Source organism: Acartia tonsa, chromosome 7, assembly GCF_053477335.1.
Source record: "Acartia tonsa isolate MP-2025a chromosome 7, ASM5347733v1, whole genome shotgun sequence".
Lineage (NCBI taxonomy): Eukaryota > Metazoa > Arthropoda > Copepoda > Calanoida > Acartiidae > Acartia > Acartia tonsa.
In genome coordinates this window covers 24,103,966-24,131,893 of record NC_137266.1, presented here as the reverse complement: position 1 = coordinate 24,131,893, position 27,928 = coordinate 24,103,966, and the positions used below count along the sequence as shown (strand labels likewise).

The window sequence follows — 27,928 nt, the reverse complement described above, 5'->3', positions numbered from 1 at the left end:
AAAAAACTCACAGACAGGCTCGCCCTCATTGATAATAAATGGGCTTCAAATGGACTCACTTATCCTTGCTGATTCAGACATTTTCCCAGGGGGGGGAGTTTTTCACAAGGGTTAAAAAAGAGGAACGCAGACTATCCCAATTTTAATTTTAAGGAGGGTGTAGACACCCCCTATACCCCCTTCCACAAGCTTTTATCTTTTAATAAAATTTATATTTCTTTTTACCAAAATCATTGTCTGCCCTGTTGATAAAAATGATTGTACTTTTTCTATATTTTAATTCTCAATTTCCTTTTATGTTTTGCTTCTGTACACATATAACTTTATTTTGTGTTTAAAAATAAAATGTTGGATTATTTTGGTGTCGCAACTTCTCTATACTTTCTCAAGTATTTTTAATTTTAAAAGTTTGTAAAGTAAAATCTATTTAATCTATTTACTGTATAAAATATCTCCGAGAAGCAGAGCTACTTTATAATTAAAAATGTCAGTCTGTCTGTTATACTCACTTTTTTTCTTTCTATATCTGTTTTGATGATTACTTTTATATATCTAAGAACAGCACTACTTTTTGATGTTATTATCAGTATCCTTGTTTTTCAATCTATTTTCTTGAAATTTAATTCCACGACAATCTTGTTTTTATGCTTCTGTATTTCAATGAAATTGCTGCGCTACTTCTTAACAAAATTATCATTGTTTTCTTTATATTTCTTTTAATGTAGAGTTTACATGGTGTTTTATTGTTACTTCTAATTTACTAAATATCTCTGCTAAACTCATTTAAAGTAATGTTTAAGTAATCTGTAAAAAGACACTAATAAATTGCTTTAAAGACATTTTACTTTTATAAGACTAACTAATTGTCTGCTTGTTGTTGCTTTTCTTCGGACATAATTGTCATATTTTTCATCATCATTGCTTGAACGCTATTGCAAGCATATATGTGAGACAGCATAAATAGATTTGTCAATTAATTCAAACAGTTCAGTTGGATTTTTCATATATGTCAGATGTTAATAATAGAAATATATGTTGATAGATTGATTAATCGATAGATAGATTGATTGAAATATGGATTGGCATAGATTTGATAAATTTTAAGCGTAATATTAAGTGATTAAAATTAATGAGATTTTTTTTCAGTTTAGTATCAATACTTTATAACAAAACAGATTTTAGGACACCCTAAAAATTGATTATCCAATCAATTGAATACAATTTCTTGCTATGTTTTCTAGAACAGTTATATTTAAACACGCATACAAAAAGTGAGAAAAAAGTGCTATAGACAATGACATTATGTAAATGTAAATACTTCCATTAAGAAATAGAGATCTAGTGATAATCATTTTAAGGGCGCCTTTTAACCCCCCAAAAAGGCAGACACTAATATATCAGTTCTTACAAGAGGCAAGGGTCTAACATGTAATTAACTTTTCGCTAGAGTTGGCTGAGCCGAGGGGCGTCAAAGCTTTTTTTTTTAGGGGGGGGGGAAATTTTTTTATTCCCCCCCAAAATTTTTACCCCGTGGGTAAAATTTGCTTGGGGGGGGGGGGGGGGGTAATCCCCACTTTACCCCCCCCCCCCTTGGACGTCTATGGCCGAGCCACCCTTGTTTTGAATTTGGGGATTAATTTGATGCAAAAAAAAACTTCATAACAAACAATTATACTTTTTATTAGCATAGTTGCTCTATAATTCCAAATGTTCGTCAGTCCAATCGTCTCTCCGGCCTTTTGTGGGAGAAACGTAACTTTCTCGGATCCTACGGCTGAGACTTCATATCAACAGCATTCCCATCATTATGGAGCATAGTCAATGATGTTCATACTACTTTAAGCATCTCGTAAATATCCTTGTCCGTATTATAATCCAAGATTTTTTTGTGCTTTGTTTGTTATGGATGTTGTCATCCTTTTTAGACCAATAAAATCAAATATAACATTTTTTCAGTGACAAAAAATGGCAGCGGAAGAAGAAACCGATGTAGAATTAAAAGACCAGGAATTTTATATTTTTTGAATTATTGTCAGGAGCGCAGCTTCTTTTTGTTTAAGGCCTTTCTGTGCCTAAATTGATTCCACCCCCTTTACAGAACTTAAAATGGGATACTGTTCGGTGTTTATTTTGATATCTTTATATTGTTGATTGAAATTAATCAATTCAATTGATTTCATATCCTAAATATTTCACAATTTGTACTGTCAAAAACAAATATTTCCGATGAAAGAAACAATTAAGTGTTACGCATAAAGGATAGAAAAAAAATTCAAAGCAAGATATGGTTTTATATTCTTTTTAATTAAAACTATTATCAACCTAATAATTTACCACTTTTAGTAGCAAGGATACTCTATATCTTTAAAATGTCCACCTGCCTACTGAACCTCTATTACGTTTTCTGCCTATATTTTATTCTCACCTTGGCTATTCTTTTAACCTTTTAAGGCTTAGCAACTCTTGGACGTTATCATTCTTTTTTTTAGAGTATCCTTAAAATTTTTAACGAGTTTCATGTTTTAAAAGCTTTAATGTACTATACATAAAGCTAATGTGTTGTATGTTTTATTGTTATTTATCAAAAACATATGTTGAATTTTTACCCTTTTTCATGAGCTTTAAATTTGTATTAACAAGGATGACAGCACCCATAAAGGTAAAGCTCTGAAATTTAAGGGCAAACAAATATTAACACTTGTAGTAAACAAAATTGTAAATAAATTTGCTTAAATACATGATACTGTTTAAGGACATACTTACATTTTTAGGACTTGATGATAGAGATGCTTCGCTTTTAATATTATACATTGTTGTAATATGAATCAGTACACCATTAATAAGATGAATCGGATAATTTTATCATACAAAAATTTGTTGTCAAAAAGGTAAAAATAAGAATGTTTTAAATTGACGCAGAGACTTTTTGATAACGATAATAGAGTTGCTGCGCTTTCTAAGCCGTACCTAACTGTTATAGGAATAAGCATGCATAGTTTGAAATCTATCGGACAGTTCTTACCTGGTTAAATTATCGAAAAGAACTAACCGTTACGGTCGGACGTGCGGACGTGCGGACTGGTCGACCATAATTATAGAAAAGCTTAGGTTTTAAAAGTAGAGAGAAGTGAAAGTAAGTTTGAGAGGTAAAGCAAATTTAAGTTAACAACATTTATCAAATACAAGACGAATGCATGGTAAAAAAATCGACATACCTTGTACAATTTCTTCAAATGTTAAAAAAAATAATTTTCTAAAATTTGAATATAAAAATGAATGTAAGGTGGCTGAAAAAGAGGAGATGTTGAAAGATGAAAAACCCATGAAAATAAATTCAGACCAGGAATGTATAAACTAGTACTAAAAAGACATAGTATAAAAACAATACATGTCTCAACTACTACTTACCCCGGCCCAGTAAAAAAGCTCAAGCTACTTCATTTCAATGTTTAATAAAAAGACAGGGACAACATAATACCAAATCACATAAGAAGACTGACATTCTTTATGCTATAACCTTACTTGGTTATGGCCAGGGGTAGCTATTTTAACAATCAATTCTACAAAAAATCACGAAACCTTATAAATTATGTGGTGGTATATTTTGATTTTATGTAACTGAAGAGGGGTGGAAAAGAAGTTGGAAATTTTCCTTTAGATTTGTTTGTAAGAATATAATTCCCTTATCCCTGGATTATGGCATGTGTCCTTCTTTGATCTAACTAATAACTGATACCTAATCCAACAGTAGATGTAATATGGGAATTCAATTGGGAAATGTGTACTAGATAGCCTAAAGGCTTATATGTATATCTATCATACATCTATTAATAAGATTACTGGAATAATTGGGGAAAGTGGAGCGTGGCAGTTGAAAAGGATAGCTATTGTCTTCTTTATCTCAATTCCAGGTAAAAAGATAGATAAAATAGAGGATATATAAATGAGAAAATTTATGTAGATGCATAGATTTATGTCAAAGAAAGACTATTGAAGCTGCAAGGAATAGCTAAAACTGTATTTTTAGTAGCGAAGCTACTCTATAATTCGAAATGTCCGTCCGTCCGTCTGTCCGTCCGAGACTGAAAGGGGGAAACGTGATTTTCTCGATTCATTATAATCCTTATATATTTAAACCTAAAAGTAACAAAAATTGTGTTTGTCTGTCTATATGTACCGAAGTATCTCCCGACCCGCCAACCTGATATGGTTTTCCTTTACAATATAGCTTCTCATAGGTCCTGGAAAGGTTTGTAACTATTATGTGGTACCACCACCCTTCAAAGAGAAATCACCATAGAAAAAGTACTCCAAAGGCCTATATAGGAGTTGTCTTTAGTTCGAGTAATATAGAAGATAGTCTTAAACTTGCTGTTTCATTATTTATTGAATTCTGATTCATTCCATTGCATTGCATAGTATTTAATCAAATAAAAATAGTATAAAATAATTATATTGTTTAGGATTATCCCAGATATTCTTGAGTCCATTCTCAATGCCAAAGACTGATTATTGGTGTGCTGATAACAATGATACGAAGGTGAGCAGATTTTCAAAATACCCTCCTATCGACAAGAGAATATAAAAAATATATTAGAATTAAAAAGGGGGGTTCTTTATGCCTATATCATGTTGGGGGCTCTAATGTACCCATTATAATCTAACCTAAGTGAAAATAAAATATCACAAGAATAAACTAAGTCGTCCCCTCTTAATTTTCAAACAAGGGGGAAAAGGTTCTGAGGTCGCTACGGACTTTGAATAAACTACCAACTATTATGATTTCACTCTGTAACTCATTAAGCTGGAATAATTGAACAAACTTAATTTTAACAAGGTCAATTTTATCCATATGTTGGTTAGTGACAGAAACAAAGCATTTTTTGTTTGTAAATAAAATAAACGTAATTCAGTAAAATATAAAATCTGGTAAATATTTCTATATTGTTGGATATACCTTAAATTAATTTATATTTAGGAAGTTGGAGTGTGTGTTGATTCCTGTCAACAGTATCAGGTAACAAAAATATGAACCAATTAAAATTTAGGATCATATGAAGGAAATGAAGTCATTCCTAAAAAGGACAGAAATTGTCTTCCTTTTTCTGAGATATGTGAACTATAGACAAAAATCACTCTCCTTGTCCTCACATATCTGAAAAAGAGGATAAAAGTTACCTGTTCTAAATCTCACTTAATCTACTATATTTATTAGGAAAGCAACACAAAAACTATGGCATATCTGTCTTTCTGTCTGTCCATGTGTTAAGAAATTAATGAAACTTCCTTGTCTAATGCTAAATATTTAGCAACACATAGTCAGTAACCCGCAAAAATTACATATTCATATATTGATTGGTAATTTTAAAGTTGTTTTTTTCTCTTTTCTTGTTTATAGAAATCTGATATTAATGTTACATAATCAATCTTTTTAAAATCACATTTTTGCTATATTTAGCATGATTTGAGTTTCTGGAGAAGTACAGTGATAACTGATTTTGATTTGGTCTGCCAGGTTTGTACATTTTCATGTAAGACTACAACGACGTCCAAGCTCTTTTGAAGGGTTAAAATGAGGATTTCAAAGGTTTGAGGAGGGTCATCTGATGTACTTTTAAAATTTTGAGGGGATATAATGAGGGGTTTCAATGGTTGGGGGGGGGCTGGAGGGGGTATTATAATTTATCTTTTAAAATCTTGAAAGGGGTAAAACAAGGGGTTTTTTAAGTTTGTGGGGATAAACACCCCATTCCCCTCCCCCCCTTGTCAGCAATTAGTGTATGTTTGTGAGATATGATTATGGTTATTTATTTATGTAAAAAAAACAAGGATGACATTTTATATAAACCATTTATTTTTATGGATAAGACGATAATTTATGTACATCTCCAACGAGATGATAACAATTAACCCTTCTTTCTTTAGATTAGATTATTGGTTCAGTTCACTTTGATTGTTATTATTTGTTCTGAAATTCTTATGTTATTAGGATAGTTACAAACCAACATTATCCAAGATGTTGTTTTTTGGTGGTTTTGGACTTGGAACATTTTTTGCTGGCATGGTCTCTGATACTTTTGGAAGAAAGGTGAATTATCTTATAGGATATAAATAGCAGGGATATAGGGAAAAAACGAAGTATAATTCAAACTTTTGTTCCCCCCCAAAACATATCAACTATAATAGATAAATTTTAAATAAATTGAGAGAAGTATCTTTAACCTATTACCTATACCTTGATCCCGACAAAGCTATATTAAAATATTGATAAGCTGAATTTGAATTTCCGAATGTGTACAGAGTTTCCTCGGTGTTTTCTTATCCTATCTCAATATTTACAACTAGCTAAAAAGCTTCATACTTCCCCAAAAATAATCTAAAAGTTTGAATTTTTTTTAGCTAGTAGTAACTATTGAGAAAGGATGAGGAAAATGTGTACACATTCGGCAACGCAAATTCAACTGACTGAAATATTAGAGTTATTTTATAGTTTCAGAAAATTATGTTTTGAAAGTGTTCTTTTCTTACAATTTAGAACCTTTAACATCAACATAACATTTTGGTGATAAACAATTTTGTAGCTAACTTTAAGATGTATCTATACTATTAAAATCTTAACATTACGACCATAAACAATAGATGTACTCAATACAAGCACTTGTAGAACACACTTGCATGTAAAAATTTATATTTTGAAACATAACTACAAAGTTTTACTTTAAAGAAAGACTACTATAAAGTATGACTGTTATTAGTCTTCCCATGTGAGGGAAGAAAGTCGCTCCAAAAAAAATTTGACGTCATAAAAATGAGAGATGAGGAGAGGAGGAGTGGGAAAGAAAACCCCTAAAAAAGAGATGGATATTGGATAATCCCTCATTCTTACGACGTCACATGCTGATTTTTTGAGCAACTTTCTCCCCTCACCTTTCCTTGCGCTTTTAGTAAGCATCTATTAATATCTAATTATTTTCAGAAAGCTTTGATCTGCTTTTCAACTCTGTTGTTAGTATCTGGACTTGGCTGTAGCTTCATGCCTAATTATGCTGGCTTTACTGTTTTATGGATAGGTAATTTCAACTTTTTATTTCCTATTTAAACATATCCTATTATATAAAGTAGTAAGCTTTTTTGTTGTAGCGAAGGATCTCGCCAACCGTTGTGGTTACCCTAGGGACATAGCTCCTAGTTGTAATGTAAATGTAAATTATAATGTAGATTAAACTAAATATTAATGAATTTATATTTGTATTTTAAAAACCCATTGTAGTTTTTGGTTTAAAGAATGCGGCAATTATCGATCAAATGAAGTAGACACTCAATTATATTTAACAAAATTATACCTATTTTTCTTAGTTTTTCCTCTTATTTCCACAAAACTATCAAATTATCTTATTTTTTACAGTGGTTGGCATAGCAGCAGTTGGTAACTTTACTGTTGCTTTTGTTTGGGTTATGGAGTTAGCTTCAGGTAAAATTATTTTTGGAATTGAACAAAATCCTGTATTTTAGAAATATTAACACCACCTAAAATCCAACTATCAGTTTTTAAAAGCGAAGATTTTCTATAATGCCCGTACACACATTTTAAACATTTTGATTTTTCTACTTTTTTTAACAACAAATTGTATGTGATCTAATTATCTGATTTTTGGTATATTGATTCCTGGGACAACAATGTACAATAATATAAGCGAAGCAACTCTATAATCAAGTCCTAAAAATGTAAGTATGCCAATAACATTATCATGTATCAAGCAGTTTTTAAACAAATTTACTTACAATTTTGCTTCGACTCTTATACATTTAAATTCTGATCATTCAGTTCTGACACTATACAAGTGTTAATGTCCGTTTTTTCCTACCGTTTTAGTGCTTCGCTTTTATGGATGATGTAATCCTATTATTTTCAATTACAAATAATTATATTATTATCACGAAACCTCACAATAAAAAAAATGTATTATAGGAAAATGGAAGATTATTCTTGGTATGGGTATGCAGTTTTCTTGGCCACTGTCTCGTATGTTTGTTGTTCTTGTTGCTTGGTTGTTGCTGCATTGGAGACGCATTATGCAGGTATATAGATAGATAGTTAGGATAGAAAGAATGATAATAGATAGGTCTAATTAATCGGAATGAATTTATCATTACTTGGATCTTACACCAGATTTTCGTGTTCTATAATAAAGGGAACTCTGTAGCGTGCTAAAAAACGATCTTCCCTATCCCTCTCCTTTACCCCATCCACTGACCTCCCACTGGATAAACGCCCCGACCAATAAACGCGAGGGGTTATTGCAACCTATATTGACGACAATTTTTCCTGTCATAATATCCATGTATAACTATAATGTATATTCTACATCCATTTGAATAGGTGGGTATGATCCTTATAAAAAATCTGAACAACTTTTGTGGCAATTATTTTGACTACGATACTTATGAGTATGACATTTTTGAACACAGTAATAGAGTCTGACTGATTATGACGTAACAAAAAAAATTAGCCAATGAGAGGCCACTATAAATTTTACCATTGGTCAATAACGGCCTCTCATTGGCTAATTTTTTTTGTTACGTCATAATCAGTCAGACACTATTACTGTGTTCGACATTTTTTATTCCACATCTAAATTATATAAAATCATCTCTTTTCGAGTTGTATGTAGTATGTAATCAAATTTTAAATAAAAGTCACTTTGCATCTATAATTCTTACCATCATGTTTTAGTAGGTTTTTAAAAGCGAAGCTTTTCTATAGTTAAGGTCAGTCCGTACGTCCGTAACGGATAGCTCTTTTCGTTAATTTAGGCATTTTAAAAATGTCTTATCGATTTTAAATTTTGCATGATGATTCCTATAGGAGTTAGGTACGAGTTAGAAAGCGAAAGAAACTCTATATCGTTACCAGAAAGTCCGTACGTCCATTTTAAACATGCTGATTTTTAATTTTTTGACAGCAAATTTTTGTATGTTAGAATTAATCGATTTATCTATTTTTTTGAATACAGATTCCTATTACAACAGGGTTTAATATTATAAGCAAAGCATCTCTACAATCAAGTCCTAAAAATGTAAGTATGTCCCTAAACAGTATAATTTATATAATCAGTTTTGCAACAAATTTACTTACAATTTTGTTTATACTTATGCATTAATATTCTGCTTATTCAGTTGACACTCTACAAGTGTTAATGTTCGTTTGTCCTTTCACTTCAGAGCTTTGCTTCCATGGATGTTGTCATCCTTGTTAGTTAAAAATGTATGGAAAATTAGATTTCAGAAGAAGAAAAAAATCTTTATTTCTAGGTTATTTCCATTCCAATGGCCATAGCTCCTGTGTTGTTATTTTTCCTACCCGAATCCCCCAGATGGTTGGTTGCCAAAGGCAGAACTGAGGAGGCTAAAGTTATTTTAGGTAAATAAAGTAACAGGATGTTTGTGTGTCTGTGTGTTTGTCTGTATGTTTGTACCGAAGGATCTCGCTAACCGCTGAACCGATTGGGTTCTCCTTAACTTGGTAGCTTCTCATAGGTCTCGGAAAGGTTTATAACTATTTTCTTGGGGGGTGGTACACCCCCACCCCCCAAGAAAAAAAGTTTTTGAATTTTTTAACTAAAATTAAAAATGAGGAGGGGAACCCCTCCAACAAAAACAAAAAAATTTCGCCCACCCCAAAAATTTTATTTTTACTTTTTCTTTTAAAATCTAAAAAAAGAAATTGGGTTATCAAATTCGACTCTCCACTCCTCAAGTGCCCCTAGTAATAATATATTCCATAAACAAGTTCCTTTATGATGTTCAATTAACGAATCGACTTAGGCTAGAAATCAACCTTATTAGACAATTACTCAAAGCCCAAAAATAATGGACTTAAAAGTGTATTAAACTGTATATAAGACATTTGTGGATATATTGATACCATTAATTTGCCTACATAAGGAAAAAGGATAAGAGGATGAATACTCACCCCAATTTCATTGTAAAATATTACTTCCCCCCTACTAAAATAATTTGTCTGCTATTTATCTAAACCGTCCGCGGCTTTTTGCATCTTAATCATAACCTATTCAATATATGTAAAAAAAAATAAAAAAAATTTTATCTTATTAATTATTATTATTTTTCTGTAATTTATTATGTTTTAAAAAAAATTAAAGAAAATATTTAAAATACAATTTGATTTAGAATCTTAAAAAACAAACAGCCGTGGGCGGTCTTAGTGCAGCAGAAAAGTATGTTTCGCCTAGTTTAAAAATAGGAGGGTTCACCTATTATGATCAAAAATTTATTTTTTTTCAAATTAGCCTAAATGTAATATCTAAATCTAATTAACATGATAAAACTTTTAAATGTTTACTAATAAAAAATTAATAGTTTACCTCTCAGCCACCAGGTTCGCTAGTTGTCTACTTCAAAGACATACATTAAAACTAAGGCTAAATATTAAATAAAAAATTTCATAACTGAATAATCTAAATAAGTGAATAATCTGTAATGCTATCTATGTTCTTTCTCAGACAATACTCGTTTTTACAATATTTTTAACATTTTCAAGTGATGTTATTTACCCCTCAGGGTTTGGCCCTTTAGTGACAAAAATTCAAAACAAGAAAAATACAGGCAAAATAAAAATTGATGAACGCTTTGATATTCTAGTTCTATATCCAAAGCTAGATGGCACTGAAAAACTGATTATTATAATTTACAATCAAATGTTCATATTAAATTTGTAAAAACGTTTATTTATTAAAAAATATAAGTTAGATAGACTGCAATATAAATCTTATAAGCTAATAATGAGTGTTATGATTAAAGTCAGTAGCAAAGTCATGAAAAATTAATAATGATAATTTTATATTCTTTCATTAGGTTTCATCAGAATGGATGATAATTCAAAATATTTCTATATCATCCTATAAAAATTAGATTTATGCTTCAAACAGCAACTATAATTGTTTTGAAATTATATTTAATTTTAAGATATTCCCATTTTGAAAAGTGGTGGAATAACATTAAAAATTCAGCGCGGCAATTGCTCAATATAGGCCTCTAGGCCCACTGCCTATTTTAGTCCTTCAAATACCTCGATTTCTCTCTTTTATTATTTTCTCTATGTTTGCCTATTAGATAAAAAAAAGTATGTTTTTTTAATATTTTTCTCTTGCTACAAATCAAATTTCAAATTTGAGTCACCAAAAATGCTTAACTAATTTTTGCTCTAGAAGAATCATTTTTTGGAGTTAGAAAGTGCTTAATACCTCATTTTAATCGCCTGACATTGCTTTATAATATACAGGTAATGACTTGGTTGTTTATAGAACAGCTGACTAAAAAACCGAGGTTTTGTGATAATCCCACTTTTGTTGTTGCTCCATAAATGATATTTTTTTTCTTAATTTTTTTGGCTGTAAAGAAGCTTTATATATTCATATAACATCCACCTAAATTTGACTTTTGATATATTATTTATAACATCACCAGAAGGAATTGAATTTTGGAAAAAAAATATCAATTTATATTTTACACTGTCATGCATTGTTCTTGTTCTTGTTTCTAAAAAATATTTATATTATTAAAAAGAGAATTATTTAACGCTTCTATAGGTATGTTTATCATTTTTCTAGGCTAAATATAACTATAATTACACCATTTTAAAGTTAAACATCATAACGTATAAACTCACTTATTGAATCGGTCTGTATTATTAAGCTGCCAATCCTTTAAACAGCTGCATTTCATTATTCTATTATGTAAAGTAGTAAGCTTTTTTGTCTGTAGCTTAAGATTTTGAAACTAATGTACCTATTGACTTCTCTGTTTTATGGAAGCTTCTTATAGGTCCCGGATAGTTTTAGAATATTGAAAAAAAATATTAATTTATATTTTACACTGCTATGCATTGTTCTTGTTCTTGTTTCTAAAAGATATTTTTATAATTAAAAAGAGAATTATTTAACGCTAGAATATAGAAGGCTGAAATTTTCATGGATTGAATATTCTCTCTCTTTCTATCGATACTCCATATTTTCATCAAGTTTTATTAGGATTTTTCAATAAACTGGGGTGGGCTATATCAATTCCTACATTTCAAGTTTTCATGATTTTCTCTACTCCTATTTAAGATAGATGGTTGAAATTTTCAGGGATTGAAAACTTTGATATTCTGCATAATTTTATCAAGTTTTATTGAGATTTACTTATTGGAGTCCTACCCCAAACGTAGGAGTCCCAAATGTTGGAGTGGACAAACGCAGGAGTCCCAAACATCAGAGTAAAACGTAGGAATGGGACAAACATCAGAGGTGGACAAATGTTGGAGTGGACAAATGTTAGAGTGGACATTGCTTAAATAAAACCTAGGAGTGTCTGCTATTTTAATAATATGACAATTTTGAATCTTTTTATACCCCTGTCTATAAAATAATGACTATGGCCACAGCGCTCAGCCCCCTGGCCTAACCTAACCTAACTAAGAAAAGTAACTGGACGAAGGGGGGGGGGGGGGGGGCTGGGTTTATATAAAAAAAAATCAAAATTGAAATGAGAATTCAAAATTTAAAAAATAGTTTGGGACTCCTGTGTTTGTCCACTCCAACATTTGTCCCAAAAATCCTGCGTTTGTCCACTCCAACGTTTGTCCCACTCCTACATTTGTTCCACTCTGAAGTTGGGGACTCATGCGTTTGTCCACTCCAATGTTTTTTCACTCCTCCGTTTGGGACTCCTACATTTGGCATGGAACCGATTATTGGTTGGGGTGCTAGTTTGATTTCTAGATTGTTAAGTTTTCCTGATTTTCTTTACTCCTATTAAAAAAATTTAAAGAGGCTGGGTTTATACCACACATAATATATTAATGGGGGTGATTACCCCTATCCCCCCAAAAAATTACACTTTTACAGGAACCCCCCCCCCCCCCTGGATATCTCTGCACTCTCCCTTGTAGTGACTAGGCCAACTTCATGGTCTCTGGAAGCCCATTCAGTTATAAGAAGTTCACATTATAAGAGCACTCTTATAGCATCCACTCTATCATAGACGTCCAATGGGGGAGGGTAAAGTGGCGATTACCCCAAAACGAATTTTTCATTTACCCCCCCCCCCCTCATTTAATATTTACCTGTACCCCCAACCATTTAAGAGGGGGTATTTACCCCCCCCCCCAAAATAATTATTATTACCTCCCCCCAAACAATTTTTGGGGGGTAAATACCTCCCCCAAAATAAAAAATTTTTTGCACGCTTCGCGCATTTACTAATTATTTAATTAAATTTAAATTTCTCCCCCTCAAAAATTTTACCCCAAGGGTAAATTTTGGGTGGGGTAAACAAAATTTCTCCTGTCAACAGATTTCTGGAGGGGGAATTACCCCCCAAAAGCAAATTTTACCCCCAGGGTAAAATTTTGGGGGGGGGGAAATTTGCAACATGCTTCGCGCGCCATTTTAACCCCCCCCCCAAACCGAATTACCCCCCCCCCAAAAAAAAAAAGCTTGTATGTCTATGATCTCTATTAGCATTACATGTGTAATGCATTATAGACAGACATATAGATATTGTGAAGGATCCTACACTTTCTAACACCTTGTTTTGAATGGTAAAAATTGTTCCAATAGTTCTTGATATTGATATTTTTTTTAAAAATTACAATAACTTGAATATGATGATGTTTAAAAAATGCTGAAATTATAGTTATATTTAGACTAGAAAAATGATAAACATACCTATAGAAGCGTTAAATAATTCTCTTTTTAATTATAAAAATATCTTTTAGAAACAAGAACAAGAACAATGCATAGCAGTGTAAAATATAAATTGATATTTTTTTTCAATATTTTAAAACTATCCGGGACCTATAAGAAGCTTCCATAAAACAGAGAAGTCAATAGGTACATTAGTTATCAAAATCTTAAGCTACAAACAAAAAAGCTGACTACTTTATATAATAGAATAATGAAATGCAGCTGTTTTAAGGATTGGCAGCTCAATAATACAGACCGATTCAATAAGTGAGTTTATATGTTATGATGTTTAACTTTAAAATGGTGTAATTATAGTTATATTTAGCCTAGAAAAATGATAAACATACCTATAGAAGCGTTAAATAATTCTCTTTTTAATAATATAAATATTTTTTAGAAACAAGAACAAGAACAATGCATAACAGTGTAAAATATAAATTGATATTTTTTTCTAAAATTTAATTCCTTCTGGTGATGTTATAAATAATATATCAAAAGTCAAATTTAGGTGGATGTTATATGAATATATAAAGCTTCTTTACAGCCAAAAAAATTAAGAAAAAAAATATCATTTATGGAGCAACAACAAAAGTGGGGTTATCACAAAACCTCGGTTTTTTAGTCAGCTGTTCTATAAACAACCAAGTCATTACCTGTATATTATAAAGCAATGTCAGGCGATTAAAATGAGGTATTAAGCACTTTCTAACTCCAAAAAATGATTCTTCTAGAGCAAAAATTAGTTAAGCATTTTTGGTGACTCAAATTTGAAATTTGATTTGTAGCAAGAGAAAAATATTAAAAAAACATACTTTTTTTTTATCTAATAGGCAAATTAATGGTATCAATATATCCGCAAATGTCTTAAATACAGTTTAATACACTTTTAAGTCCATTATTTTTGGGCTTTGAGTAATTGTCTAATAAGGTTGATTTCTAGCCCTTAGTCAAAAACTTACATTGTTTTTCTGAACCACAAAAAGTTTACTCCTGGGAAGGTGATCGTACCCCCCCCCCCCCGAAATAGTTATAAACCTTCCCATGACCTATTAAAAGCTTCACCGTAAAGGAGATCCATATCAGTTCAGGGGTTAACAAAAATCTTCTGGACAGAAAAACACACAGACACCAATTCTAAACCTGACAAAACCATTTAATATATTCTTGTTGGAGAAGGTAAAAGTGTTCCTAAGGTTAGGTTAGGTCAAAAATTTCGGAAGGCCAAGCAAGACCGATAATGCCAAACATAATTGAATTATCTTTTTAATTTTTTAATTTATGATTGACATACAAAAAGCCCTGGGCGGCTTTTGATTTTCGTCTGCTAAATTTTCTTCAAAAATTTTGGGATGGGGAAGTTTTATTTTACCATGAAAAGGGGGTAAGTATTCATCCTCTTATCCTTTTTCCTTATGAGTAAGAGACTCTACCATGCCTTTTACTTTATATTTTCGTAACATTTTGAAAATTATCAAAAATCTACTTTAGGTAAAGCTGTAGCTGAAAACAATTTGGATGTAGATGTTGCTTCTGTTACCTTGAAGACCCCTGTTCAGACTAGGTTTGATAATATTACATATTAATAAATACATGAATATACGTAGGTAGTAGCTGAGCCCCTGCTTGCAGATTAACTTTGAGACCTCTTCATTTGGTTTTAGAAAAAAAACTTTATATGTGGAAAAATGCAAGGCCCAAAAATTGCACTTTTTTAAAATAATAAGAAGACTAATTCAGTTTAGCTTTTATATAAGATTCTTATATAAGGGGAAGGGGACAATAAAGCATACATAAATGATAATAAAGGCAGGATATTAATTTTATAAAATTCATTTCATATTTTTTTGCTTTAGGAAAGGAACAGTTTTGGATATTTTCAAATACCCGGGTAAATATATTATGATTTTTTTTATTGAAATGTTTTTATTAGTATCCTAATATGGAATAATAAACATAAACAATCTTTGCAATTAACTTTTTTTTGTATATAAAACTAGGGCTCAGTAAAATGGGTGGTGGGGATAAGAAAATCTTTACCAGGCTATAATAGTAATGTCTATTTCTGTTTAAGTCCTGAGGAAGAAGACATTAATAATGTACTTCAATTGGTTTGCAAGCTCCTTCATGATGTATGGACTCTCTCTTAATTGGCAAAATTTGACAGGTACCTATCTATTTATTTTTCTACTATTTATCTACTAAAATATAAATGGAAAAAAAATATTTTAATAATTTGTTTATATTCTTTTTTGAATTCACAAAACGAAGATGAAAACATCCAAAACAAATCTTTGAATCTTTCAGATAAATAGATAAAATCTTAGCTTTGAATAAAATGGCCTCCAGATCATTACCGACTAACGAATCAAGTTAATTATATATACTGGATGCTAATTGGTATAAGGAATCCTCAAACAAATTAGCCGGCTATCTTAAAAAGCATCTAAAAAAATTACGTTTCCCCAATGAACGTGTCTGACTGACGGACATTTTGATTTATCAATAAGCTTTGCTAATAACAAACATCAATCCATATATTGAAAGAATAATCCATCTAGTTTAAAACTAATAACATTTTCTTCTTTGATGTTTTTTCCCAAAGAATTTCAATGATAAAATATTTTTCTTGTCATAGGAGACTTGTGGCTGACATTTCTGATTGCTTCCGTACTTGATTTCCCGGCTAAAGGTAAAACATAATTCCAACATTTTTTCCTTTATTAATAAAAGAAAATATAATCCACATATATAAAGAATTTTTTTCTGAAGCTTAAGGTTTTGGTAACTACAAATCTGATAGTGTTATAGTGTTTTCCTTTAAGAGAAGCTTTATAGCGGTCCCAGAATGGTTTTAGTCTATTTTATATTATGATTTAAAGCTTAGAATGGTTTTAGACTATTTTTCTGCCCTTTTCTTACCCCTTTAAAGTAAAAGTCCCTAGGTGCTAGTGGTGCAACCAAAATTGTCATATATTAATTCAAAATGGTTGGTTCTTATAGATAAAGATAAGAGTAGGATTGGTAAATTTTTTATCCTCTTTGACTGTCTGAGATCACCACAAAGGCTACCTGATTGCCGTTGATGAAATCTTACTGAACAAACAAACATAAATGAATACACTTCAGTAATTCTTTAAAATATTTTATCTTTTAGGTTTTGCAGTTATCTCCTTGTTGTTTTATGGAAGAAAGTTACCCTATGTTTCATTGACTTTTATTGCAGGTAAAGAATAGTTATTTCTCGCATCGTATTATAAACGGCTTTCCGCGGATATAGAATGTACAATCATAAGGGTAAAACCAGTTTTTTTAGCCCGTGCCTTCGTGCCTTTTATATTCGTAGAAGATGGATATAATACGATGCTAGACATAGTTTTTTTCGTATGGATGAGAACCGGTTCCTATCCACCGGATTCGAATGAAAATTTGTTTTTAATTTTCTGTATTCTTAGAGATCTTAAGGGATAAGTATGTTTTTTTATGCACAATAAGATAATGTTCAAACATAATAATGATAAATAAAATAACCCGTTCTGAATAGATTCAAATTAATGGTTGAAAGGTTCAATCACTGCTTGTTAGACAAACCAATCCTGACATCAAGTGACGCTATTCTTATAATAACTTTCTATCTATACTAGCCTATGATATATAGAAGTAAGGTGATCTTTTTTGTCTGCGAAGAATCTTGCTAACCACTGAACCGACACTGTTTTCTTATACAGTGTAGCTTCCCATAGGTCCTGGAGGGAAATAATACCCGCCACCCCCCTCCACAACCAATAAACTATGTCTACTTTTCTCAATTTGAAACATAAAAAAATGAAGGGGGGAGTAATCGAAATCGAACACAGTAAAAGTGTCGGACTGATTATGACGTAACAAAAAAAATTAGCCAATGAGAGGCCACTATTGACCAATGGTAAAATTTATAGTGGCCTCTCATTGGCTAATTTTTTTTTACGTCATAATCAGTCCGACACTTTTACTGTGTTCATCGAAATCAAGCCCTCATCACCCCCTTTACCCCGAAAAGCCTTTAGGGGCGTAACTACTAGTATTGGAAAAGACATATTTTTTGTTCTATTTATGAGTAAAGACAGAAAAAGAAATTCATTCATAATATTTTTTTTCTGATGAAATTCTTTACTTTTCATATTGAAGATTATCGGAAATTCTTTCTTTTATATCATCATAGAAAATGAAAAACAAATTATGGAATTTGACTCATTATGTTTTTTTTTTGGGGGGGGGGGGTCATATTCTATAAAGTATTATGATATCCTATTCAAAAGGGTCTATTTGTTTATATAAAGACCTCAGAAATGATTTTCAGAAATTAGCCTATAGAATTTTGAGATAAGGAAAATAATAAAAAAAATCTCTAAATTAAGTATTTTTCTACCTACAATTCCATTTTACCTGAAAAAAAAACTTCCAACTCTGCAGAAGGAATAACCTACAGAGCATTGATCTTCACCTTAAAGGGAATTTCAGAACAGTGCAATTTATGAAACTTGACAGCTATAATACTTAAATATCAATATTTTAGGTATTTTGTTTGTTGTCATCTTGTGTATCCCAAGAAATTATGACTTGGCTATTATGATAGTTTCTCTATGTGCCAGGTATCTATCTATCATTTCATATTCATTTATTTTTTTTCCTTAAGATATCAAAAAAATAACCAACCATATAATAATAATGTTCAAAGTGTATACATAGAGGCTAAAATTAATAATAAACTATTATATTCTTCCAGATTTAGAATTTTCTCTATATAGCAAGCTAATTTTTATATCCTTCGCACATTAAATTGGATTTAGTTATCTATCTATTTAGTTTCTGTGTATCTTCTTCCTTTGCTATGCTATGGATGTGGATGTCAGAATTGATGCCTACAACTGTTAGGAATGCTGGAGTAGGCTCATCATCTATGATTGCTAGAGTTGGAGGGGTAAGTTCTGATAGATAGATAGATAAAAGAAGACTGTTTAGATAGGTAGATATCCTTATATATTAGTAACATGATATCTTTCCGTTTGTGTATACTTAAGGATCTCGCTAACTACTGAACCAATATGGTTCTCCTTTACAATGTAGCTTCTCATAGGAGCAGGGAAGGTTATTAACTATTTGGGTTAGGGTACCATCCACCTGCCAAGAGAAATCGCCCCTAGAAAAAAGACCCACCTAAAAAACTGAAAGTAAAAGTGTGGGGAGGCCGACTAAACCCCTTACCCCTCTTTTTCTCAAGTACCCCTAGTACCCTCTATGGGCTTAGCTGCCAGAATTATAATTAGGAAATCCTAAAATATGAAAGAAAATCTGTTAAGGTTCTTGCTACAACTGTTGGAAAATTAGCAGATGTATCCCCAACAATACCTATTGCCATGTTTGCTACAACTGCCCTTATCTCTGCTGCTCTGTCACTCACCCTTCCAGAAACCCAGGTAGATAGATAGATAGCAAGAAATGAAAGGTTTAAAAGATAGAGTAGAGAAAAGTAGGGCTTCGAGTGGATGAGGCTTCTAGTAGCTTATTATTTATTTCAGCAGCGAGGTTTCGACTAGGTCAATGTCTAATGGGTGGCTAATAATAATGCTTTTGTTAGCCGCGTGCTGTTTATGCTTGTGGCTGCCTAGCCATAATCATCAGCCACCGAGCCTAGGAGATTGAAACAATTATTACTATTATATTATGCATTTATTTTAGATAAAAAGGCAGAAAATAATCATAATAGTTACAAAATCATAATATACAAATCAATTATAATATTTTATAATTATATATTCTCATATTGAACATAAAATCTAAGAAGGACTACATTTAAAAAAAAAAACTAAACAACTGTCTAAAAGAAAACAAGTAGATCTTATTGACATCTGAGTTCGTCAAAACGGAAGTGTCCATTTCTGGTATCATGCTCGATATAACAGTCCTAAATATTAAAATTTGTCTATCTATAAATTTGCCATTCCTTTTGTAATGCTACAGAGTCACTGGGCTACATTCATTATTATTTCAAGATTTTTCTGAACAACGAGCAGCTACTTTATTTACTTTTTTCCTCAGATACTTTGAAAAATATGGCTGAATCATGTTGATTTTTCTTGTCCATAAATAAATATCTACTCAATAACTAACATTGTCCGTAGGTTTATTGATCATGTCTTTATTTCAAGAAAGGCTATCAAGATATGTTGATATAAAATCTTTTTAATTGTAATATACCTTACTCCTATGGATCTCTTCACAATTATACTCTTTATTTTGACTGTTAACTAAACTAAACAAAATCTATTAAAAATTTTACTATTTTTTTAATGGGTGTAAAACCGAGAAAATGAGTTTAATTTAGTAAGGATTAAGTTAATTAGAATTTTTTTTATGAAAAATTAAATTTAAATTCTAAACAAAATATACAAAAACGCTTCATTTATTTGATGAAAATAGTTTGCAATTCCAAACGGTACTGGTATTTAAAGAAAACTAAGAGATGCCTACTAAAAAACATACTTAGTGAGGAAGCTAACCCTTATAAAACACGTTGTGTGAAAAATCAAATTAAATACTTACACACAATTCCAAACTTTATCAACTCTCACACGAGTGCTACAGGAGAATGAAGCTAAAAATATAATATTGTTTATTCGTTAAAAACCAGAATGAATAAGGATAACAGCATCCATAAAAAAATGCTGAATGTTTAAGTCTATACAAAATTGTGAGTAAATTTGTTCCACAATTACGTAAATAAAGGATGATGACTAAGGATATATTTTAGAACTTACTTACATAGATACTTCTCTCATAATATTGTACCTTGTCCTAGGAAAATTTGTTACAAAAAAAGAGAATATTAAAACAATTATATCATAAAACAATTTTTGTCAAAAAAGTCACAAATCAACTTGTTATAAATTAGCCCTCGGACTCTCTGGTAACGATTAACAATTTCATAATTCATCATGCAAAATTTTGAAAATTGAAAGGACAAATCTAACATGCCTAAATTAGCGCTAAGAGCTATCCAGTATCCGTCATAGAAAGACGTTCATACGCTTTTAAAAATTATATCATTTCTAATAATTTTAATTTATTACCTGCATGATTAGACCATTGTATTTGATTGATGTTTCTTACATACAGAACTGTGTTCAGTGTGACTGGCTGTTCAACACCATTTATCACTCGATTAGGTCGGTTACTGAAATATTTCAGACATTTTGCAACCCAAGCAATAGACATAGTATATCTAGATAGCCCAACTGACCTCATTTTTCGTCAGAATTAAAAAGGGATTTTTTAACGATATAATTCTTAGGAAGCTAACTTTATCAAAAAAATTGCATAACTAACTTAATATATATTTTGTCATATGCTCCACATTATACGAGGGAAGATTTTTTACACGAATTAATTTACCCAGGAAAAGCTTAATCCTAAAATATGCGTCAATTTATAGCTGACTCATAATACGAACGAAATGAAAAAAGTATGCCCTAACGTAACAAAATATGTATACAATTTCAACCAATGAAATCCCTTGTATGTTCCTTTTATTATTCTCCTATTGGTGGAATCAGACAATATATCTCTTGAGTAACTCTATTACCCAAGCAATAATGTGCAAATCAAATTATCTTAAAGGAGAACCTTGATTTAATTGCTGCTTTCTGATGAGTGTTACAATTGCTGCACATGTGCTTTCTTTTAAAAGTTGTATGTGGACATTGTAATGCCTAAAAATTACTAAAATGTATTATTGTAAAAAAATCATACTCTAATTCATGCAAAATTTGTCATTTTGTATGTTGTCATATAAGCAGCTTCAACCTCATTCACCCAATAAACCACTGTTACCCTTAGCCTCACTGAGCCTATGCCACCCTCAGCCACAAGCCTATATATGAGTTGCAGCCAAAATCGCAGTTTGACCAGCCAAAGCTAAAACACAACCCATGGCTTCAAAATATCTAAGCGGCTTAGAAAAAAACTTAGCCACTCTGAGCTGCAGTGCAGATTAACTTATTTATTCTAACCCAACCTCAGGCTAAGCTACACTTATATCTGACTTTATTATCTTGGAAACTACTAGATATTATTAGCATTTGTTTTGGTGTCAAAGCAAAAATACAGTAATTTTTTTAAAAAGTTTAGTAATAAATACATCTCACATACCATATTACAATATACAAACCTCAGTAAAGAGTACAATCCCACTCAGTAATAACAGAACCAAGGAGATCTTCATGTTCAAGAATAAGTCGAGATTATTAATCTCATACACGTAGAGAATCTACTGACTAGTTTTACTTGAATTCTAGATATTTATTGACTTTAGGATTTCACATATTTATGAAATAGATGAAAAAAACTCTTTTATAAGTTGCTTCAGTCAGACAGTCAAGTTCAGAAATAAATCATTTTTTAATATTAAAAAATGAATATCATTATATATGTTTTTCAATTTAAAAGAAAAAAATTATAAATATAGTTGTTGATTTCGCAAGATTTTTAATAAATACTTTGGAACAATTTTTTTCTTGTTTTATCAATGAATGGCCTTTTAAAAAAATTGAGACAAAAAAAGCCACCAATCTGAATTCTAGTTATATTAGGGATATAAGGATAAGACAATGGATCGTCGTTTTCAAAGCAGACGGAGATTTCTTAGCATAATCGAACAACACATTTGTAGACAATACTGTTTCACATAAACATAAGACTATTTTGGTTAGTTTCAAATGTATTTTTATGCTTATAACAGGCTAGCTGATAGACAAACTAGACTAGTGTGATACATTTTTATTGATTTATCTATTGATTAATTGATTGCCAATTTTCCCATTCCTATGTCGCTGAGTTATATAGTGTGTTTATAAACTTTAAGATTTCAAATCTAGTTTTCAAAATTTTAAAAAGAGATATGTACTTAATTTTTATGATATACTAGCTACGTCTTTTTATTTAAATTTTATGAACTTTTGGGGGGGAAGGAGGGGGAGGGGATTTATTATTTAGTTATACCACTAGAAACAATAGAGAGCCCCAGGAGGAAAATGTGTTTGGCATACCATATTTTATTTTGTTAGGGAGGAGGGGGGGAGTGACCAGTTTAGATTCATTAAATTTTTTTTCATGTAACTATAGTAGAACCAAATAGACAGATAAATAATTGTTTTAATGACAACACCTTCTTTTTTAGGGTAAAACACTGCCAGACACGCCAGAAGCAAGTGAGGAAGAAGGATTATTAAATCCCAAAGAAGGATTCAAAGAAATGTTTATCCATGTTAAAACTAGAAGAGCAGAATAAGTTATTAAGATTTTTTTCCACCATTTTGAGTTTAGTAATTAGCTCATTTATCTCGTTCTCTTTTTTCATTCATATAAAAACACTCCCGAAAAAGTATTTTTTTTTTTTAAGCCTAATTTAAATTTAAATTTGAACCTTATTTGAGTTCTAATATTTACACAAAACTACTTACTTAATTTTGATGTAAATTAATAGACAACTGAAATAATTTCCTAATATGAAACTTCAAATTCAATTTATTATTATTGGATGGCACAACTTCAATGGGAATTCAAATGGGAAAATAATTAAAACATAATTTTAAACTAAGGAGAATATTCAAGTACAGTTTCCTATAACATTTTTTCCTGCATTTTGATAAAAATTTGACTTTACATTTATTTCAAGTACAAGTTTTTATGTTTATTGTCTAAACTTCAAGGAATCTCTAAATATTTTGTAATACTTTATGAATATTGTAATGTTTAGTTGTTAAGTATGATTCTGCGTTTTTATATCAATATTTATGATGTAAATAAATGTCACTTGTTATTGAATAAAGTATATATAAAAAAATTGACGTCACCGAAACTGTCCCAATTTTGTATAACTTTTGCGGAACAAGTTCCAATTACGTCATATTTTTCTTTCCCGAAAAAGAGAAGGGGGAAAGAAACAAAAGGGGAGGGGGGAAGAAAAAAGAGATGGGAGAAAAGGGGGTTTTCCCCATCTCTTTTGAAGAGATTTTCTTCCCCCCCTCCCTTTTTCGGGAAAGAAAAATATGACGTAATTGGAACTTGTTCCGCAAAAGTTATACAAAATTGGGACAGTTTCGGTGACATCAAAAAATTAGTTTGACTGATTAATGCAGCTACGGCTTTTATATTTTCTTATGTATTTATTTCAGATGATATAGTATATAAGAATAAGTAAAAATGATAATAAATGGTTTTAATATGTCTTTGCAATACACCAAAATTTTAATTTACTTATATCCTTTTCTTAATTGTGTTTAAAATAGTTGAAAAAATCTACACTTTAAAGTAACTGAAGACTTAAATTCATAACGTTGTAAAATGTTATAAATTTTGGTGTACTGTATAAACCTAAATACATAGTTTTGCATATGGATTATTAAATATCATTATAAGGGTATCGAAGATATTAGACACGTTGGAAATCCAAAACCTGACCTTAAGCCATAAAAATCGCTGAATCACTTAAGTTTAACATAAAAACCTAAGGCTTTGACAACTAAAATCATTTATGTGGCATTTTTTCATTATTTGTCATTAAAGTCAAGTTATCTTATTCCAATATGATCAAAATCCAAGGTACCCTATACAATTTTCTATATAATTATATTGAATGCATCATATGAAAGCCAAGTTTTAACATTAATAAAGTTTTAACAGAGGTAAATTTAATTTTATTATAACAAAGCTAATTATTTTAAAAGATTCCCATGGATAAAGTTTTGATTTTTTTTATCAAGGAATAAGAAAGGTATGGTTAAAAACCTTTAATGCAGGGCCGATAAATTGATGTTCATTCCCAGGGATCGGAAGCCGTGCGTAAGCCGCGTGTAAGCCTCAGTGAAATCGTCATTTTATCACTATAAAATTTAGCTGGATGTATAAAACTGTCTCTTTAGTAGACAATCCTTCTTTCAAAAGTTTCCTTTTCTGCTCACAAGCAGGTTTAAAACTGAGGCTTATGCGCGGCTGAGGCGCGGCTTCCGAACCCTTTTCATTCCTAATGATGATACACAAAATTATCCCTTTTGTAAATTACAATTTGTTGTAAAATGTTTGGACACTCAACCAATCAAAATACAATGAAAGTCCCCAAAGTTGTTGATCAACGAAAAAGAAAACTTTACCTATTATAAAATTTTAATAGTTTAGTGTAATAAACAGACCAATACCCCCCACCCAAATGCTTAAGTAGAATAATTATTTCTTCATAATAATTTCAGTAAGGGTATTTTGTTAGGTGGGTTCTTTAATTATCAATCATGGTTGGGTCCTTTCCTTTGATTTCTTGTACCTTTTAAATGTTTTATGTTATTAGACAACATATGTAAAGATTCTATCACCAAAAGAAAGAAAAAACATTTATAAATATTTTATACAATTACATTTTTAACAAGACATTTACTAGAATATCACAGGATTAAGAATTTTTTTAATATTAAAAGATAATATAATCAATTTTATATGTTCAAGATATTTTGATATTTTAAAAAAAGTTTATGAGCCATGCATTTTGTCATGAGAAAAAAAGCCTATTTAATTTTTTCAGAGAGAGGATTTAAAAAAGGACATAGCAGACAATGATTTTAAAAAAAGTAAATCAAGCACAAGTTTCTTAAGGGGGAGAATAAGCAGTAAATAATTAATCTGAAAGATATATTTTAAAAGATTAAAATCATGAAATTGGTGATAATAATATATTGTATTATCAACTTCAAAAACATTAAAAAAAAATTTTGTCTGCTCTGATTTACAATTTATTTTCTTATTACTTATCCTAGTCTCTGTTTGTTTCATCTGAATATCAGAATTTTAAAGAAAAAATATAAAAAGCTAATTATTTGATATATATAAAGCATATAATAAAAAGATTATCGGTGTTTATACAAAATAATAACAAATCTGTTTTCAGCATCAATTAACTATCGAACAAGAACAGGTTATTATGTCTACTTTTAAAATCAATCATTTTAGCACTTTATTGAGTTTGTCATCTATGTTTTTATTATTATTTTGTATAATCACTTGAAAATTTCGGCAGCGTGAATTATTTACTGAAAGGCAAGTCAGTAGTTATTAGGGAATGGGATAATTGTCTTTAATAATGTAGATTTGCATATTATAGAAAGATTAAAGAGCTAATATTTTAATTTAAAAATGTGTCGATTTTATGACTTTTAATTAAATTCCTTTCTGTGAACTTGTATTATCGTTATCAATTATCGCAATCCGTAATAACCAATATTAAAAATTACTCGTCGTAAAAAGTATTTTAAAAAAGCGATTTTCCATTGTTATTTTAAGCAGTTTTTTAGTTGCAGATTTTTAAAGTATTATAGATTGATTGGAAAAAAATTGAATTATTTAATTAATATCAATCAGGTATAGATTGGGAAATTAACATTTGCCTGTATTGTTAAATACTTTGAATTAATTAGCCCCAAAATGAAGTAAAAAGTATTTTTCTTCTACTTTTGGCCTTAATGGTTTAGATTAGTCTTTGTTGAACATGAAAAAAACTTTACCCTTTATAACTTTGAGACTTTTTAAGAAAAGTAGTGATAATGTCTAAAAATAAGTAAAAAATGAAATATAAGAAAAAGTATAAATAAGTTCGCTTAGTGCTACGTTACTATTAACTGATAAATAAAATGTACAACTATTAGAGCCAGGTATAAAACTTGCTGGTGGCCACAGGTCAACCTCAAAGCTGAACAGGTTTCCAGAACTGTTGTGTTGAACCTTTGTCTGCCTGTTACTCCAGGCCTTTGGTACATTTTACTATTTTTATACAAATTCATATCGATAGATTTGAGGTTGGTATTTGAACATAGATGCAAGAGGCGCCCTTGTATGAGACCGAAAAGGATCTGCCTACAATGGGAGAAGTCGCCGGAACAAATGAGCATCCAGGCTGATAGTCAAATAGAATATTATAACTACTTTAAAAAGTAAACAAGGATGACAACATTCATAAAAGCGAATCACTGAAACAGTAGGACAAACGGACATTAACACTTGTATAGTGTCAGAACTGAATAATCATAATATAAATGTATAAAAGTCAAAGCAAAATTGTAAGTAAATTTGTTGAAAAACTGCTTGGTTCAGGATAATGTTTATGGACATACTTACATTTTTAGGACAAGGGCAGGAGGTACTTCTTGAAGTACTGGGGGATATTGACGTCCCTCCCCTTACCAGTCACCCTTCCTTCCAGGGATATGGAAGGTTTGCGTAGGACTAACTATCCTACCTGTAAAAATCCCCACAGTTAGCGAAAACACCCACAGAACCTCAAACACTTATGGCTTTCACACAGCCAGAGGTGTACATGAAACAAGAACTGTTGGAACTGATGCTCAGTTTACTGAGAATATGAAAGATGATGGTCAAATCCGAAAGGAAGCTATCAACTTGATGACAGGACCAATAAGTTCTAAGCAAAGCTGTAAGATAGGAACCTGGAATGTTAGAACAATGTATGAGTCAACTAAAACAGCCCAAGTAGTTAAAGAAATGACAAGTTACAATATTGGAATACTTGGAATTGCTGAATGTAGATGGACAGGACAAGGACAAACTACAACCAAAGATGGCCACCTAATACTTTATTCTGGTCATGAAAGCCAACATATGTATGGTGTTGCTATAATTATTCAAAAACGACATGTCAATTCACTAATAGACTGGAAACCTGTATCAGACAGAATAATTAAGGCTAGATTCCAATCAAGGCATTGCAAGTTGACTATTATCCAATGCTACGCCCCAACAAATGACAAAGATGGAGAAGTAAAACAAGAGTTTTATGATCAACTGCAATCAATCAGAAACTCAGTACCCAAACATGACATGTGCCTAGTTCTTGGAGATATGAATGCTAAAGTAGGAACTGACAGGACTGGAGTGGAGAACGCAATGGGACACTTTGGTATAGGTACAAGAAATGAAAATGGAGAACTTTTACTTGAATTCTGTTTAGATAATGATATGGTTGTAGGAGGTACACTATTCCAACACAAAAACATTCACAAATATACCTGGACAACGCCTGATGGACAAACAAGAAACATGATTGACCACATTATGATCAATAGAAAATGGGTCAAGTCAATGTAGGA

At 30.9% G+C, this 27,928-nt stretch overlaps 3 protein-coding genes across 3 annotated transcripts in view; 1 reads left to right on the top strand and 2 right to left on the bottom strand.

The window, feature by feature from the left end:
• Positions 1–1,927: 1,927 nt before the first annotated feature.
• LOC145325110 (organic cation transporter protein-like) lies at positions 1,928–24,471 on the top strand. The gene is made up of 20 exons (XM_080167958.1): positions 1,928–2,008; positions 3,285–3,343; positions 3,836–3,911; positions 4,464–4,540; positions 4,979–5,017; positions 5,459–5,515; positions 5,990–6,088; positions 6,977–7,070; positions 7,406–7,471; positions 7,970–8,079; positions 9,313–9,421; positions 15,237–15,309; positions 15,602–15,636; positions 15,820–15,912; positions 16,384–16,437; positions 16,903–16,971; positions 18,301–18,376; positions 18,591–18,705; positions 19,085–19,201; positions 22,960–24,471. Exons 1-20 carry the CDS (start codon positions 1,966–1,968, stop codon positions 23,068–23,070), a joined length of 1,572 nt encoding a protein of 523 aa, XP_080024084.1. The 5' UTR covers positions 1,928–1,965; the 3' UTR covers positions 23,071–24,471.
• LOC145325115 (uncharacterized) lies at positions 19,445–22,110 on the bottom strand. Its single transcript, XM_080167964.1, has 6 exons — positions 21,952–22,110; positions 21,408–21,493; positions 20,855–20,958; positions 20,328–20,379; positions 19,983–20,037; positions 19,445–19,689 (listed from the first exon to the last, which is right to left on the bottom strand). The coding sequence occupies exons 1-6, from the start codon at positions 22,003–22,005 to the stop codon at positions 19,624–19,626; spliced, it is 417 nt and encodes a 138-aa protein (XP_080024090.1). The 5' UTR covers positions 22,006–22,110; the 3' UTR covers positions 19,445–19,623.
• LOC145325109 (uncharacterized) overlaps positions 23,928–27,928 on the bottom strand; it is a 94,681-nt gene continuing 90,680 nt past the window's right edge. The window contains exon 24 of the mRNA XM_080167957.1: positions 23,928–26,570. Coding sequence (XP_080024083.1) covers positions 26,429–26,570 — 142 coding nt within the window. The 3' untranslated portion in view covers positions 23,928–26,428. The remainder of the gene's footprint in view (positions 26,571–27,928) is intronic.